Here is a 12,851-nt window from a genome sequence, read left to right as displayed (position 1 = left end):
AAGAATAGCAAGAAGAGGTATGAGAGCCTTCCTCAGCAATCAATGCAAAGAAATAGAGGAAAACAACAGAATGGGAAAGACTAGAGATCTCTTCAAGAAAATTAGAGATACCAAGGGAACATTTCATGCAAAGATGGGCTCGATAAAGGACAGAAATGGTATGGACCTAACAGAAGCACAAGATATTAAGAAGAGGTGGCAAGAATACACAGAAGAACTGTACAAAAAAGATCTCCACGACCCAGATAATCACGATGGTGTGATCACTGACCTAGAGCCAGACATCCTGGAATGTGAAGTCAAGTGGGCCTTAGAAAGCATCACTACGAACAAAGCTAGTGGAGGTGATGGAATTCCAGTTGAGCTATTTCAAATCCTAAAAAATGAAGCTGTGAAAGTGCTTCACTCAATATGCCAGCCAATTTGGAAAACTCATCAGTGGCCACAGGACTGGAAAAGGTCAGTTTTCATTCCAATCCCAAAGAAAGGCAATGCCAAAGAATGCTCAAACTACCACACAATTGCACTCATCTCACACCCTAGTAAAGTAATGCTCAAAAATCTCCAATCCAGGCTTCAGCAATACGTGAACCGTGAACTTCCTAATGTTCAAGCTGGTTTTAGAAAAGGCAGAAGAACCAGAGATCAAATTGCCAACATCTGCTGGATCATGGAAAAAGCAAGAGAGTTCCAGAAATACATCTATTTCTGCTTTATTGACTATGCCAGAGCCTTTGACTGTGTGGATCACAATAAACTGTGGAAAATCCTGAAAGAGATGGGAATACCAGACCACCTGACCTGCCTCTTGAGAAATCTATATGCAGGTCAGGAAACAACAGTTAGAACTGGACATGGAACAACAGACTGGTTCCAAATAGGAAAAGGAGTACGTCAAGGTTGTATATTGTCACCCTGCTTATTTAACTTATATGCAGAGTACATCATGAGAAATGCCAGAAGAAACACAAGCTGGAATCAAGATTGCCGGGAGAAATATCAATAACCTCAGATATGCAGATGACACCACCCTTATGGCAGAAAGTGAAGAGGAACTAAAAAGCCTCTTGATGAAAGTGAAAGAGGAGAGTAACAAAGTTGGCTTAAAACTCAACATTCAGAAAACTAAGATCATGGCATCCGGTCCCATCACTTCATGGGAAATAGATAGGGAAACAGTGGAAACAGTGTCAGACTTTATTTTTGGGGGCTCGAAAATCACTGCAGATGGTGACTACAGCCATGAAATTAAAAGACGCTTACTCCTTGGAAAGAAAGTTGTGACCAACCTAGATAGCATATTGAAAAGCAGAGACATTACTTCGCCAACAAAGGTCCATCTAGTCAAGGCTATGGTTTTTCCAGTGGTCATGTATGGATATGAGAGTTGGACTGTGAAAAAGGGTGAGCGCTGAAGAATTGATGCTTTTGAACTGGAGTGTTGGAGAAGACTCTTGCGAGTCCCTTGGACTGCAAGGAGATCCAACCAGTCCATTCTGAAGGAGATCAGCCCTGGGATTTCTTTGGAAGGAATGATGCTAAAGCTGAAACTCCAGTACTTTGGCCACCTCATGTGAAGAGTTGACTCATTGGAAAAGACTCTGATGCTGGGAGGGATTCGGGGCAGGAGGAGAAGGGGACGACAGAGGCTGAGATGGCTGGATGGCCTCACTGACTCGGTGGACGTGAGTCTCGTTGAACTCCGGGAGTTGATGATGGACAGGGAGGCCTGGCGTGCTGCGATTCATGGGGTCTCAAAGAGTCGGACACGACTGAACAACTGAACTGAACTGAATGAAGTTCTTGAATGTGATACCTCTAACACAATTTTCCTCAGCCCAGTGGCTTTTTATTTTCATGATTTTGCATGGTGCAATAATTTCTGCAAATGGATGTGTCATGTTATAGCGGAACAGCCTGTAGTTGTCAGCAGAAGAGGACATGACCTTTCTTTGAAGCCATATGGGTCTCTGCTGTAATTTTCCTGTTGGGAATTGCCAGAGACTTTATGCAACATCCTCATGAGCCACAGATTCTTTGATAAGCATTGCATCTACTCGCTGGTTGCAAAACCCAAGTGGCAATTGCATCCTGGACCTACGCCAGAGCCTTCTCTTAATCTAGGCCCCATTCCTAACAGAGCAGCATACACTGAACTGAAGTGTACCTTGCCTCCAGCATCCCAAGAGGCCGACTAAAGTGTTGTACCTTTTTCTCAGAGGCAGCAAGTCTAGCCATTCATTTGTCTTTTGTTTTTTCTTTTCAGAGTGAAATTTGCAGCATGCTTCACGTTGAACCCCCATATAATTAATGAAAGTGGTGGACCTCAGAATTTGAGGGTGGTAGGCTTCCTAGGTGGCGCAATGGTAACAAATCCACCTACCAATTCTGGGAGACGCAAGAGACATGGTTCAGTACCTGGGTTGGGAAGATCCCCTGGAGTAGGACTTGACAACCTGTTCAGTGTTCTTGCCTGAAAAATTCGGAGGAGCCTGGACAGGCTGTAGTCTGTGAAGTTGCAAAGAGTCAGACATAACTGAGAGACTGAGCATTCAGCATATTTTCCACTCTAGCATGCATATATCTTACTGCTGCTGCTAAGTCACTTCAGTCGTGTCCGACTCTGTGCGACCCCATGGACGGCAGCCCACTAGGCTCCCCTGTCCCTGGGATTCTCCAGGCAAGAACACTGGAGTGGGTTGCCATTTCCTTCTCCAGTGCATTAAAGTGAAAAGTGAAAGTGAATTGCTCAGTCGTGTCCGACCCTTAGCAACCCCATGGACTGTAGCCTACCAGGCTCCTCCGTCCTTGTGATTTCCCAGGCAAGAGTACTGGAGTGGGGTGCCATTGCCTTCTCCATATATCTTACTAAGGCCATCTGAAAACAACCACTACTTCCTGCTTGTTAAGTCCAACTTACGTGATGTCTTCAGTGTAAAGGACCAAAGTGATACACTGTGGACTCTGCAAAACTATCAAAGTCCTTGGGTAGTATTTTTTGAAAAAGAGTTGAGAGTTATAGCCCTGAAAGCACGAAGGTGTATTCATCACTTACCCTGCACCTTCATCACTTACCCTGCCCAGGTGAAAATAGCTTCTTCTTGTCTTCCTTAATTACTGCTAGACTAATGTGTAGTTACATTGATTTTCTCCAGTAAAAATACATCTTGTATAGCAGCTGCATGTGGGGTCATCACCTGTTGTTTGCGTATGATAGTCTAAAATAATTCTCTAAGATTCATTTCGCTTTCGTATAGGCCAAGGAGGCACATTACATTGGTATCTGGGATGGTGGTGCCAATCTCTGCAATTCCTTCAGTAATATGGTTGTTGCTACTTTGTCAGAGGGACAGTTCTAGGGCCTTAGATCTAGTATTTTATACCGCTATGGACCTTACTCCATCGGTCAAGGAACTGATGTGGAATTTCTGCCAGTGCCAAATATGTCAGTTCCGACTCTACATTCTGGAACTAGAAGTGTAACTGCAGGATTGATTCATAACTCTTGGGCCCACTGATATGATTTGAGCCCAGAGTTCATGTATCACCTGGCTTCTGTGAAGCTCCAGAATAACCACTGAACTACATAGGTATTTTCAGTCATCAGGGATTAGCAGAGCTGACAGAAGTGTGGGGTCCAAGATCAAAGAGCAAATGATAGGCACACAACCTCCTGAATGTTTAATATGTGCTTCAATATATTTAATTTGCAAAAGATAGTTTAGTTCAGTCACTCAGTCATGTCCAGCTCTTTGCTACCTCATGGACTGCTCTATGCCAGGCTTCCCTGTCCATCATCAAGTCCCGGAGCTTATTTGAAACTCATGTCCATTGAGTTGGTGATGCCATCCAACCATCTCATCCTCTGTTGTCCCCTTCTCCTCCCGCCTTCCCCTTCTCCTCCCGCCTTCAATCATTCCAGTCTTTTCAGATGAGTCAGTTCTTTGCATCAGGTGGCCAAAGTATTGGGAGTTTCAGCTTCAGCATCAGTCCTTCCAATGAATATTTAGGACTGATTTCCTCTAGGATGGACTGGTTACTATTTTCCAAATAACTTTTTTCTTTAGATGAGATTCACATAGCATAAAATTAACCATTAAAAATTCAGTGGCATTTAGTACATTACCCATGTTTTGCAAATATAAGTTCTATCTAGTTCCAAAATATTTTATCACCCAGTAATATCATGCTGCATATCTTAAGCAGTTTCTCCCCATTCTCTTCTCCCCCTAGCCTCTGGCACCACCAGTTGGCTTTTTGTCGTAGGATTTCATATAAATGTAATCATATGTGACCTTTTGTGTCTAGCTTCTTTTACTTAGGTTAATATTTTTGAGGTTCATCCATGTTGTAGCAGGTATAAGTACTTCATTTCCCCCCTCCCTTTTTTTAGGACAGAGTTATATTCTGTTTTATATGCATATTACGATTTGTTTATCCTTCATCCTTTGATAACATTTGACTTATTTAAAATCATGAATGTGCTGTGGGAATAACTAAAGTTTAGGAAACACTTGCTGCTGCTGCTGCTGCTGCTGCTAAGTCACTTCAGTCGTGTCCGACTCTGTGCGGCCCCATAGACGGCAGCCCACCAGGCTCCCCTGTCCCTGGGATTCTCCAGGCGATAACACTGGAGTGGGTTGCCATTTCCTTCTCTAATGCATGAAAGTGAAAGTCAAAGTAAAGTCGCTCAGTAGTGTCCAACTCTTTGCGACCTCATGGACTGCAGCCTACCAGGCTCCTCCGTCCATGAGATTTTCCAGGCAAGAGTACTTGGTAATGGAAGAACACTGATCTAAACACCTAAGTTTCTGTTTGTACCTCAGCTGGTCATTGTCCATCTGTGATCTTTAAAAGGATTGTTCTTGGAGGTTCAGTGTCTTCATCTGTAAAGCAAGGATGGCAGTATGAATTTTTGATAGCTTTTCAGTGCTTTCTCCAAATATTAGTGTTTCATTATTCCCCTTCTCAAAAATCTCATTACTTTCTGAATGAAGACTGACCTCAGTTTGGCATTCTAGGCCTTAAGCAGTATTAGCTCTGGTTTGATTTTTCAACCTTATAGCCTTTTTCTTAGTCTCTGTGCTCCAGCCCAAACAGGCCAATTACTATTACAAAAAACATGTCCGGTTTTCTTCTTCCTACTCCTAACTTCTCTAGCATTTTATATCTTTATCTAGTGGATAGATATCTAGATATCTAGTGTGAAGGGGGTATTGCTCACAATTTAGATATTTCTCTGTTAGGTAATGAAAGAAAAAAGCACTGTTGTTGGACAAGAAAGGAGGTAGAAGAGAAAGCATGAAACTAATTTTTTGTGTGTAGAGCATGTGGTACAGTTCTTAGCAACGTAAATAGATGCTTTTAGATTGACTAAAATACAAGATTTCTCCTATATGTGAACCCAAGAGATCTTGTTTTTTTTTCTTTTAAATGTGGAACCAGTTTCTTCAAATGAAGTTAAGTGACAGAGGAAAGAGTGTGTGAGTAGCCAGTTACTCCCAAATTAAGGTTTAATTTATATATTATTTAGTTTCATATAAGTTTCTTTGTTACTATGTTGCTTTTATGTTGTGACTCAGCAGTTAATATTTATACCTGAATTATTTCAAGTTAGTTTTAGTATCATTCAAGTTACTAGATATGTAGTCAGGGTCTTTGAGTGATCTTAAACCAGTAATATTTTTATTCTTAAGATGTAAATTTGTCAACTTTCACATGAACAAAAAAAAAAGCATTTTTGAATTCTTCTTGATGGAATGTGAGACCTTTCAAATCAAGTCAAAATACAAACGTGGCTGTCTTAAGACTGTTTTTCCTGATGATCTCTTAAATTGGTTCTCTTTTCTTTTGTCCCCATTAGGGGGAAGAGTCAAATGAATCTGCAGAATCTAGCACTAACTGGGAAAAGCAGGAAAGTATTGTGTTGAAATTGCAAAAGGAATTTCCCAATTTTGATAAAGAGGTGAGTCCTCATATATAGGTATTTAATCAGTGTGTGCTGTTTGTACTGCAAAATAGTCTTTGAGGTCAACTGCATGAAAAGCTTAGAGTGATTTTGCATTTTTCTAATTATATTTAATTTAACTCTTGTTTATCAATATTATAAAACATATTTGTATAACTTGTTTACCTTGGTTATTTGCCTTATTTGATACTGTAATATCAACATTATAATGATAACATCATGTAAGCATAACAAATATAACTGTAGTAATAGTTGTCAACTCATATATAAAATGCAAAGTCATCTATGATCCCAAGTAACTTCTTTTAGTTTTCTTCGTATTCTCAACCTTTGATTTTTCGTAAAGAATTTTAAAGTGTAATAATCCACTTTAGTGCCTTGATATTCCATAATCTTTGGTTTATTTGCTAGGTAGTAAAAATACTTTCAGAGTCAGTAAAGACCCATGCCAAGCATGCCATTACTAAAAGAGCCTCTGTTTTATCATATTGTACTTGGAAACACATTATTTGTTTCACATTGGGAATACATTTATACCTGTATTGATTTATTCAGGTATACGCACATCTGCTAAATTCTGATGAACTAAAGACAAAGTTTTGTTGCTATACTGGTTCTTTATGTATGTTCAAATTACATTTTGAAGTTATCAGTTTATGAAAAAGCTTAACTGCATGTTGAAGTTAAACTGAGCAAACATTTTTTGATATTCTGGTGTTCAGAGTACTCCATAGCAAGAGTAGAAATGCAAAAACTGTCAAGCTTCCTTCCCTTTGAAGAAAGACTGTTATATATTTACAGAAGTATAACTGTATATACAGAAAGCATTTGTAAAGAGCAACATAAAAACAAGTGTGAAATCATCAGCTATGAATTCTTTTAAGTTTTTAAGTGATTTATTTTTTAAAGTATAAAACTTTTCTTTTCAAGAAGTCATTAATTCTAGATTTTTAATAAAAAGATCAATGACTTATTTCTAGGAATTAAGGGAAGTACTCAAGGAACATGAATGGATGTACACAGAGGCTTTAGAATCTTTAAAAGTATTTGCAGAAGACCAAGGTAATTATCTGTTCTATATTATTATAGAAAATTCATACTTCCCAGTATATTATATTGTAGTATGTAAGAAAATAGTAAACCTATTAGTTAATAACCAGAGAATGGGCTTGCAAGAGATATTAGAAACCAGTTCCCTGTATTCCTTGTAAACATTGTAAGATAGATGTCCTCACCTACACTACATGAATATCTAAAGCATCAATATCAGAAACTTACAAGGTAAGTGTCGCAGGCATGGAAGAAAGTCACTGATCCCATTGTGGATTGTTTTTAACTTTAGGAACTTAAGGGTAGAGAAATAGTGGGGAGAAGTTGAACCACACATGTTTAGTAACATTCTTAAGTAGCAATCAAGTAGACTAGCTCTTCTTAATTACAAAGCCAGTTTTTTAAAATTCCAACACAATGGCTGTAGGTTTTATTAGTGAATTATTTTAGGTAATGCTGTACAACAAGTGCTCTTGATGGCACAGAGAATGGTATTGTGTGGAGAAAAGAAAGCCACCAATATCATCAGTTCTGAGTCTGAAATAAGGTTAAGAAGAGAAGGATTACGAATGTGAAGAAATTCAATTTATTTTTCTTATTTTTTAATACATGTACAAAAATGAATGTATGAAAATTTTCAAGTCTCAAAGCTGTTTGAATAAGTAAAGCATTCTAGATAATAAAACAATGATTATAGATTAATTGTTCATATTTCTTACTAGTATGTAAAATAAATGTACCTTCAATCACAGACATCTTAGAAATCCATGGAATATAATACATTAATCAGTGATAAAGTAGTGGTGCTTTTTAATAATATATGTAAATGACTTTTAGTAAAGATGAACCTAGAATAGTGGAGATGGGTGATGGGAAAATTAATTATAAAATGGATAGTTTTAATTTAGGATGAGCATTGTTTTTCTAATACCCATCAGTTTTGGCCTGGGGATGGGGCTGCTAAATACCATCATGGGTGTCTTATGTATATGCAGCTGCCATTTACATTCTCAGGATCTTTGATAGAAAATGAGGATTTATATTTAATTCATTTTAAGAAAGAAGTTATCACCTGTTTTTGAAACTAATATTTAAATTCATTGTATAATTTCATATTCTACTTCATTATTTCTCTTTAAGGCAAATCAAGATGTAACAATAAATTGTAATTGAATTCTGTATTGAAAAACACGAATACTGTTTTAAATATTTTTCTTATATGAAGTCTTAAAGTCCTATGTCTTTATATTTAATTTATATCTTTCTAATATAGTTATTTTTGTCTTTCTTTGTACTTAGATATGCAATATGCTTCACCGAGTGAGTTTCCAAATGGAAAAGAGGTTTCTTCAAGAAGTCAAAATTATCCTAAAAATGCAGCTAAAACAAAACTGAAACAGAAATGTTCCATGAAACCACAAAATGGTTTTAACAAGAAACGTAAAAAAAATGTATTTAATCCTAAAAGAGTTATTGAAGACTCTGAATATGATTCAGGTTCTGATGTCGGTAGTTCGCTAGACGAGGACTATAGTAGTGGTGAAGAAGTGATGGAGGATGGCTATAAAGGTAAAATCCTTCACTTCCTTCAAGATGCTTCAATCGGTGAACTTACTTTGATTCCTCAGTGTTCTCAGAAAAAGGCTCAGAAGATAACAGAACTCCGGCCCTTTAATAGTTGGGAAGCTCTGGTAAGGCTACATTTTTTTTCCCCCTGTGTGTGAGTGTGTGTGTTTTCACTGTACCGTTCATAGTCAAGGTGTCTTCAGCCTAGGGAAGCATAGATGGGTGGCCTTATCCTGTGTAGAGTCAAACATTACTTATCATTCTAAGCCAATAGTATTTCAAATAGTGTCATATGACCTAATTTTGAATGAATTAGGGGGTGATTTTCCTGGAAAACCCCAAGCTGATTGGCTGGGCATACTGTCACTCATTTTTTTGCATAGAAACTTGGTTCATTTCACTGCAGAAGAAGAAATTAGAGCTTACCATTAAGGAAGGAGTTGTTTGCTAGCCTGTTCTGATCTGTTACTGCTGAGACACCATGCAGAAAGCAAGAATGTGGCAGAAATTTTACAACAACTACTTGAAGAGCAATAGCAACATCCAGGGGAGCTCCATGATTCAAAATGCCAGCCTAAGTGTTTTATGCTTCACCACAAAAGAAGCAGTTGTTTATTTTCTTTTTCTTCTAAAAGTGACAGCTCAATCTCTAACATGCTTTTCTTGATTAAACAACGCGGCCATTTTATGGAGTGTAGCAGGCTGCAGCGTTTTTAAGTGGAAAGATAGAAAAGTGTGTGGAAGCCTAGAATTCAAGCGTTAGGTGAAGGGAAGGCATAAGCATTGGTAAGTACACTTTGCATGATCATTCTCTGGAATTTCATTTACTGTAAACAACTTATATCTAAAATACCTGTATTTTGAGTTTTATAAATGTCAACAGTCAGCAAATCTTATTCATACAGAAAAAAGAACTCTTGTCTTTTAAATTTTCCTTTATCTTTTATGAAAATATCAGCTTTTCGAGCATGAATTCTAAATAAGCCCTGCTGTGAAAGCAATATAGGTGATTTTTTTATAGCTTTAGAATATGAAGTAACTCTTGGTGCTTTATAAAGTTTTCAGTTTTATTCTCTAACTTAGGGAGTAAAGTTGCTTTGTGATTAATTTTGTACTTGGTCAAATCTGTGTGAACCTAAGTTCCCTTGATGAGTATCTTGAAGTGGCAGTGAGGGAAGGTCCCTGAACAGTGGCTGTAAATAGCATTTTTTTAAAAATTAAAATATTTGAAAAATAAAGAAACAACATTACTAATATTCTGTGGCTTTGAAAATAAATAAATAAAGACATTCATTTTGCCTAAAGCTTTTGCTTTTACGGAGAACATCTGTCAAAGCAGGCCCTTTCAAAACTTGTTTGGCTTTGCCTAAGTGATTTATTTGGTAAAGTATTTGCTGAAGGGCTTTCTTGTTCTTCTTTTCTTCCTTTTCTTCTTTCTTTTAATCTTGAATGGTCTCCTGTGTTGTTGCAGAGTTGGGTTGCTCAGGCTTGTTGGGATTCTGATTTATTTAATAAGGAATGCAGTTATCTGCGCCAGTGTGTTTAGTCACTGTAACCACTTGCCCACATATCTTACAGTAAAAGTAAATTATACCAAAGTGATATGTCCCAGATGCTTTGAAAAATATTCTGCAACTTAGCATGCAGAAAGCGTATTTCCCCTACTAATTAATTGGCATAGTTTAAATTAGTCTTGACATGAATTTAGAGATTATCTACTTAAACCTCCTAAAGCATCTTGCCCCCTTTCTTAAAGTTGAACACAGACTGTTTTCACTAGCCATTCATATTATGTTGATTATTTTATATAGCAGTCAAAAAGCAAAGTTGGCCACTTGAGTTTAGCATATACAGTGCTTTAGTAAAAAAAAAAAAGTAAATGTAACTTTTGGAAAAGTTAGCAAATGTAAAAGTAAATGTAACTTTTGGGAAATGAACAGTTAAAATTAGCAAGTCATTGTGTATGAGCTTTATGTTTTAATTTGTTTAGGACTTTAAACTTCTCCTTTCAGTTACTTTAGAATTTTGAATGAGACTAGTTTAAAGAGCAATTTAATGTCTTAAAAGTAATTAAAGGAAAGTCAATATTATGTACATTTTGGTAAAAAAAAAAATGCATATGTTATAATTTACTCCTTCCCTGTTAATCAGAGAGGCTTGCTAACACACCTGTTAGCTACTTCAAAAAGAAACAAAAGAAATAGCATTTACCTTTGTTTTCATAACTACTATTTTTAGAAATTCCTGTGAGAATTAGTTGAAATTTTAATCATGTCCCTCAGTCATACTTAAGTGAAAATTACAAGGCATTATGTATATTAAGAGCAGTATACAAATGTCTAGTAAACTAGACATTATTGTTGAAGCTTATTTTAGTCTTAAGGATTGGAGAATTTGGCAGAACTTTAATAACTCATTAGATATTTCAGTACAGTGCAAACAGCCAATAAATCAAGTATACACATACATTTTAATTATGATTTTTACCCAGCTGACAGTCTCCATAATGTTGATGGGTTAAATGTAATCAGTTTTTTTTTAACAAAATAAGTGCATTATGTGAGGGTGTTGATGTTTGCAGCTGTATATCCTTTTTAAAAATAAAAATCTAAAGATTGTCAAATTTTCCTCATAATTTTTCCATTTCTCTTATTTTTCTGCTTAATAGCAGTAAAGTATGTGCTTATGGTAAGAAGCCACATTGTTAAATCATGTAGACTTTGAAAATATAGCCAGCCAAAATGTTATTAGTTTAAAAACATGTACTGTTAATGTGGTAAAATTGGGGTTTTTATTGCCAGATTTCACACATTTGATGGCACCAGTTGATCCACCACTTACTGAATTTTTATTTAGCTTTGTGCAAAGTAAGGTGGAGATACTATTATGTCTATGATAATCTTATATGTTGCACCTTTATACTTTAATCAGAACAGTAGTGTATACTGATCAATTGAAGATTCATGAGTAGCTAACTCTATGTAAATAACTCAACCTAAAACACATTTACTTCCATAACATTTAGATCAGTATAAATGCAGTTTTCTTTGACTGTTAACCAAGCAAACAAGGTTTAGTCATGTGGAAACACTAAGCTCCTGTTGTACTGCTCCCATCCTCTAGTAACTTATACTACAAGTTTTCTTTTGCTTTGTTTTCCTGGTGCTTATTGTAAAATGTCTGTGAATTTGTCACTTGATGCATTGTAATGTGTACTACTTCCTGATAGGGTGGCTTCAATAAAATGAAGAAGATTGCTGTATTCAGGCTTTGTTTTCACTTTTGTAAGTTTGATAAATATTTATTTTGAAATTACATGTGCATTTGAGTACTTTCTAAGCTGCTGTCCCACTTTTTATTTAGGTGGGGAATTAAGTCTGCTTTTAAACAATTTTCCCCTTCCCATAGAAATTCAGTTACTTGTGCTGTAAGAGCGACACATGGTGGCAGGAGATAGGTACTTCAGTTTGTGACTATTTTAAAAACATTAAAGGCCTTAAAGTAATACTTTTTAATCAAAGAGATGGTAATCAGGGCCATGTTGATGTTCTTTTTTCATGAAATTATCCAGTTACTATCAGTTACCTTTTCTTTCCCCCTGAAAGAAATAGCTTTATCATTTTTTAAAAAGAAATTTGTTTTGTCTAAAGTTGAAACAGTACATGCAAGAAGAAAAAAGAAAGTCAAGTTTAGCCAAAATTCTACCAAAGATAGTCACCACTTAAGATTTATTGAGTATCCGTTTATGTGTATGTTTGTATATTTCACATTATGTAATTAGGGTCATATTTTTATGCTTATCAATAACTTTAGATTTCTTAGTAGATCCTGCTTTTACAGAGTACTTTGTACTTCTTAAATCTTGTTTTAGTGAAGCTAAGTAACTTACAGGATTGTTAAATGCTTTTTGTCTTCAGAGCAGTGACATAGCAGTAGTTTTCTTACACCTTTTCTTAAGGGGAGATGCCCATTTCCCCTGCCTCCACACACACTTGATGAAAACATTATGAAATTAAATGTTTGATTTTTTTAATGTTTATTATTTATGCATATATTTAGATAAACAGGTTAAATAATTCTATAGCCTTGTTTTCCCTGAAAATCCATATCCATCCGCTTCCTAGCCCATTTCTTGTACTGCAAATAATTGCTTCCACATCTTGTCTGATTCTTATTGCTTTTATATCTCTAGGTAATATAAACATAATGCTTTTCCAAATTTCTCAGTTGCAGGGCTTATTTGTTGACATGATACAAGACATTATAG

The 12,851-nt window shown here is 36.3% G+C and overlaps 1 protein-coding gene across 4 annotated transcripts in view; it reads left to right on the top strand.

Moving 5' to 3' along the window:
• Positions 1–12,851, top strand: part of SMARCAD1 (SNF2 related chromatin remodeling ATPase with DExD box 1) — a 90,938-nt gene that overhangs the window by 52,822 nt on the left and 25,265 nt on the right. For all 4 annotated transcript variants that reach the window (XM_070372144.1, XM_070372142.1, XM_070372143.1 and 1 more), the window contains 3 exons: positions 5,864–5,965; positions 6,949–7,030; positions 8,318–8,709. In XM_070372144.1, coding sequence (XP_070228245.1) covers positions 5,864–5,965; positions 6,949–7,030; positions 8,318–8,709 — 576 coding nt within the window. The remainder of the gene's footprint in view (positions 1–5,863; positions 5,966–6,948; positions 7,031–8,317; positions 8,710–12,851) is intronic.

This window comes from Bos mutus, chromosome 6 (genome assembly GCF_027580195.1).
Source record: "Bos mutus isolate GX-2022 chromosome 6, NWIPB_WYAK_1.1, whole genome shotgun sequence".
NCBI classification, from domain to species: Eukaryota; Metazoa; Chordata; class Mammalia; order Artiodactyla; family Bovidae; genus Bos; species Bos mutus.
This window is presented reverse-complemented; position numbering and strand designations above follow the sequence as displayed.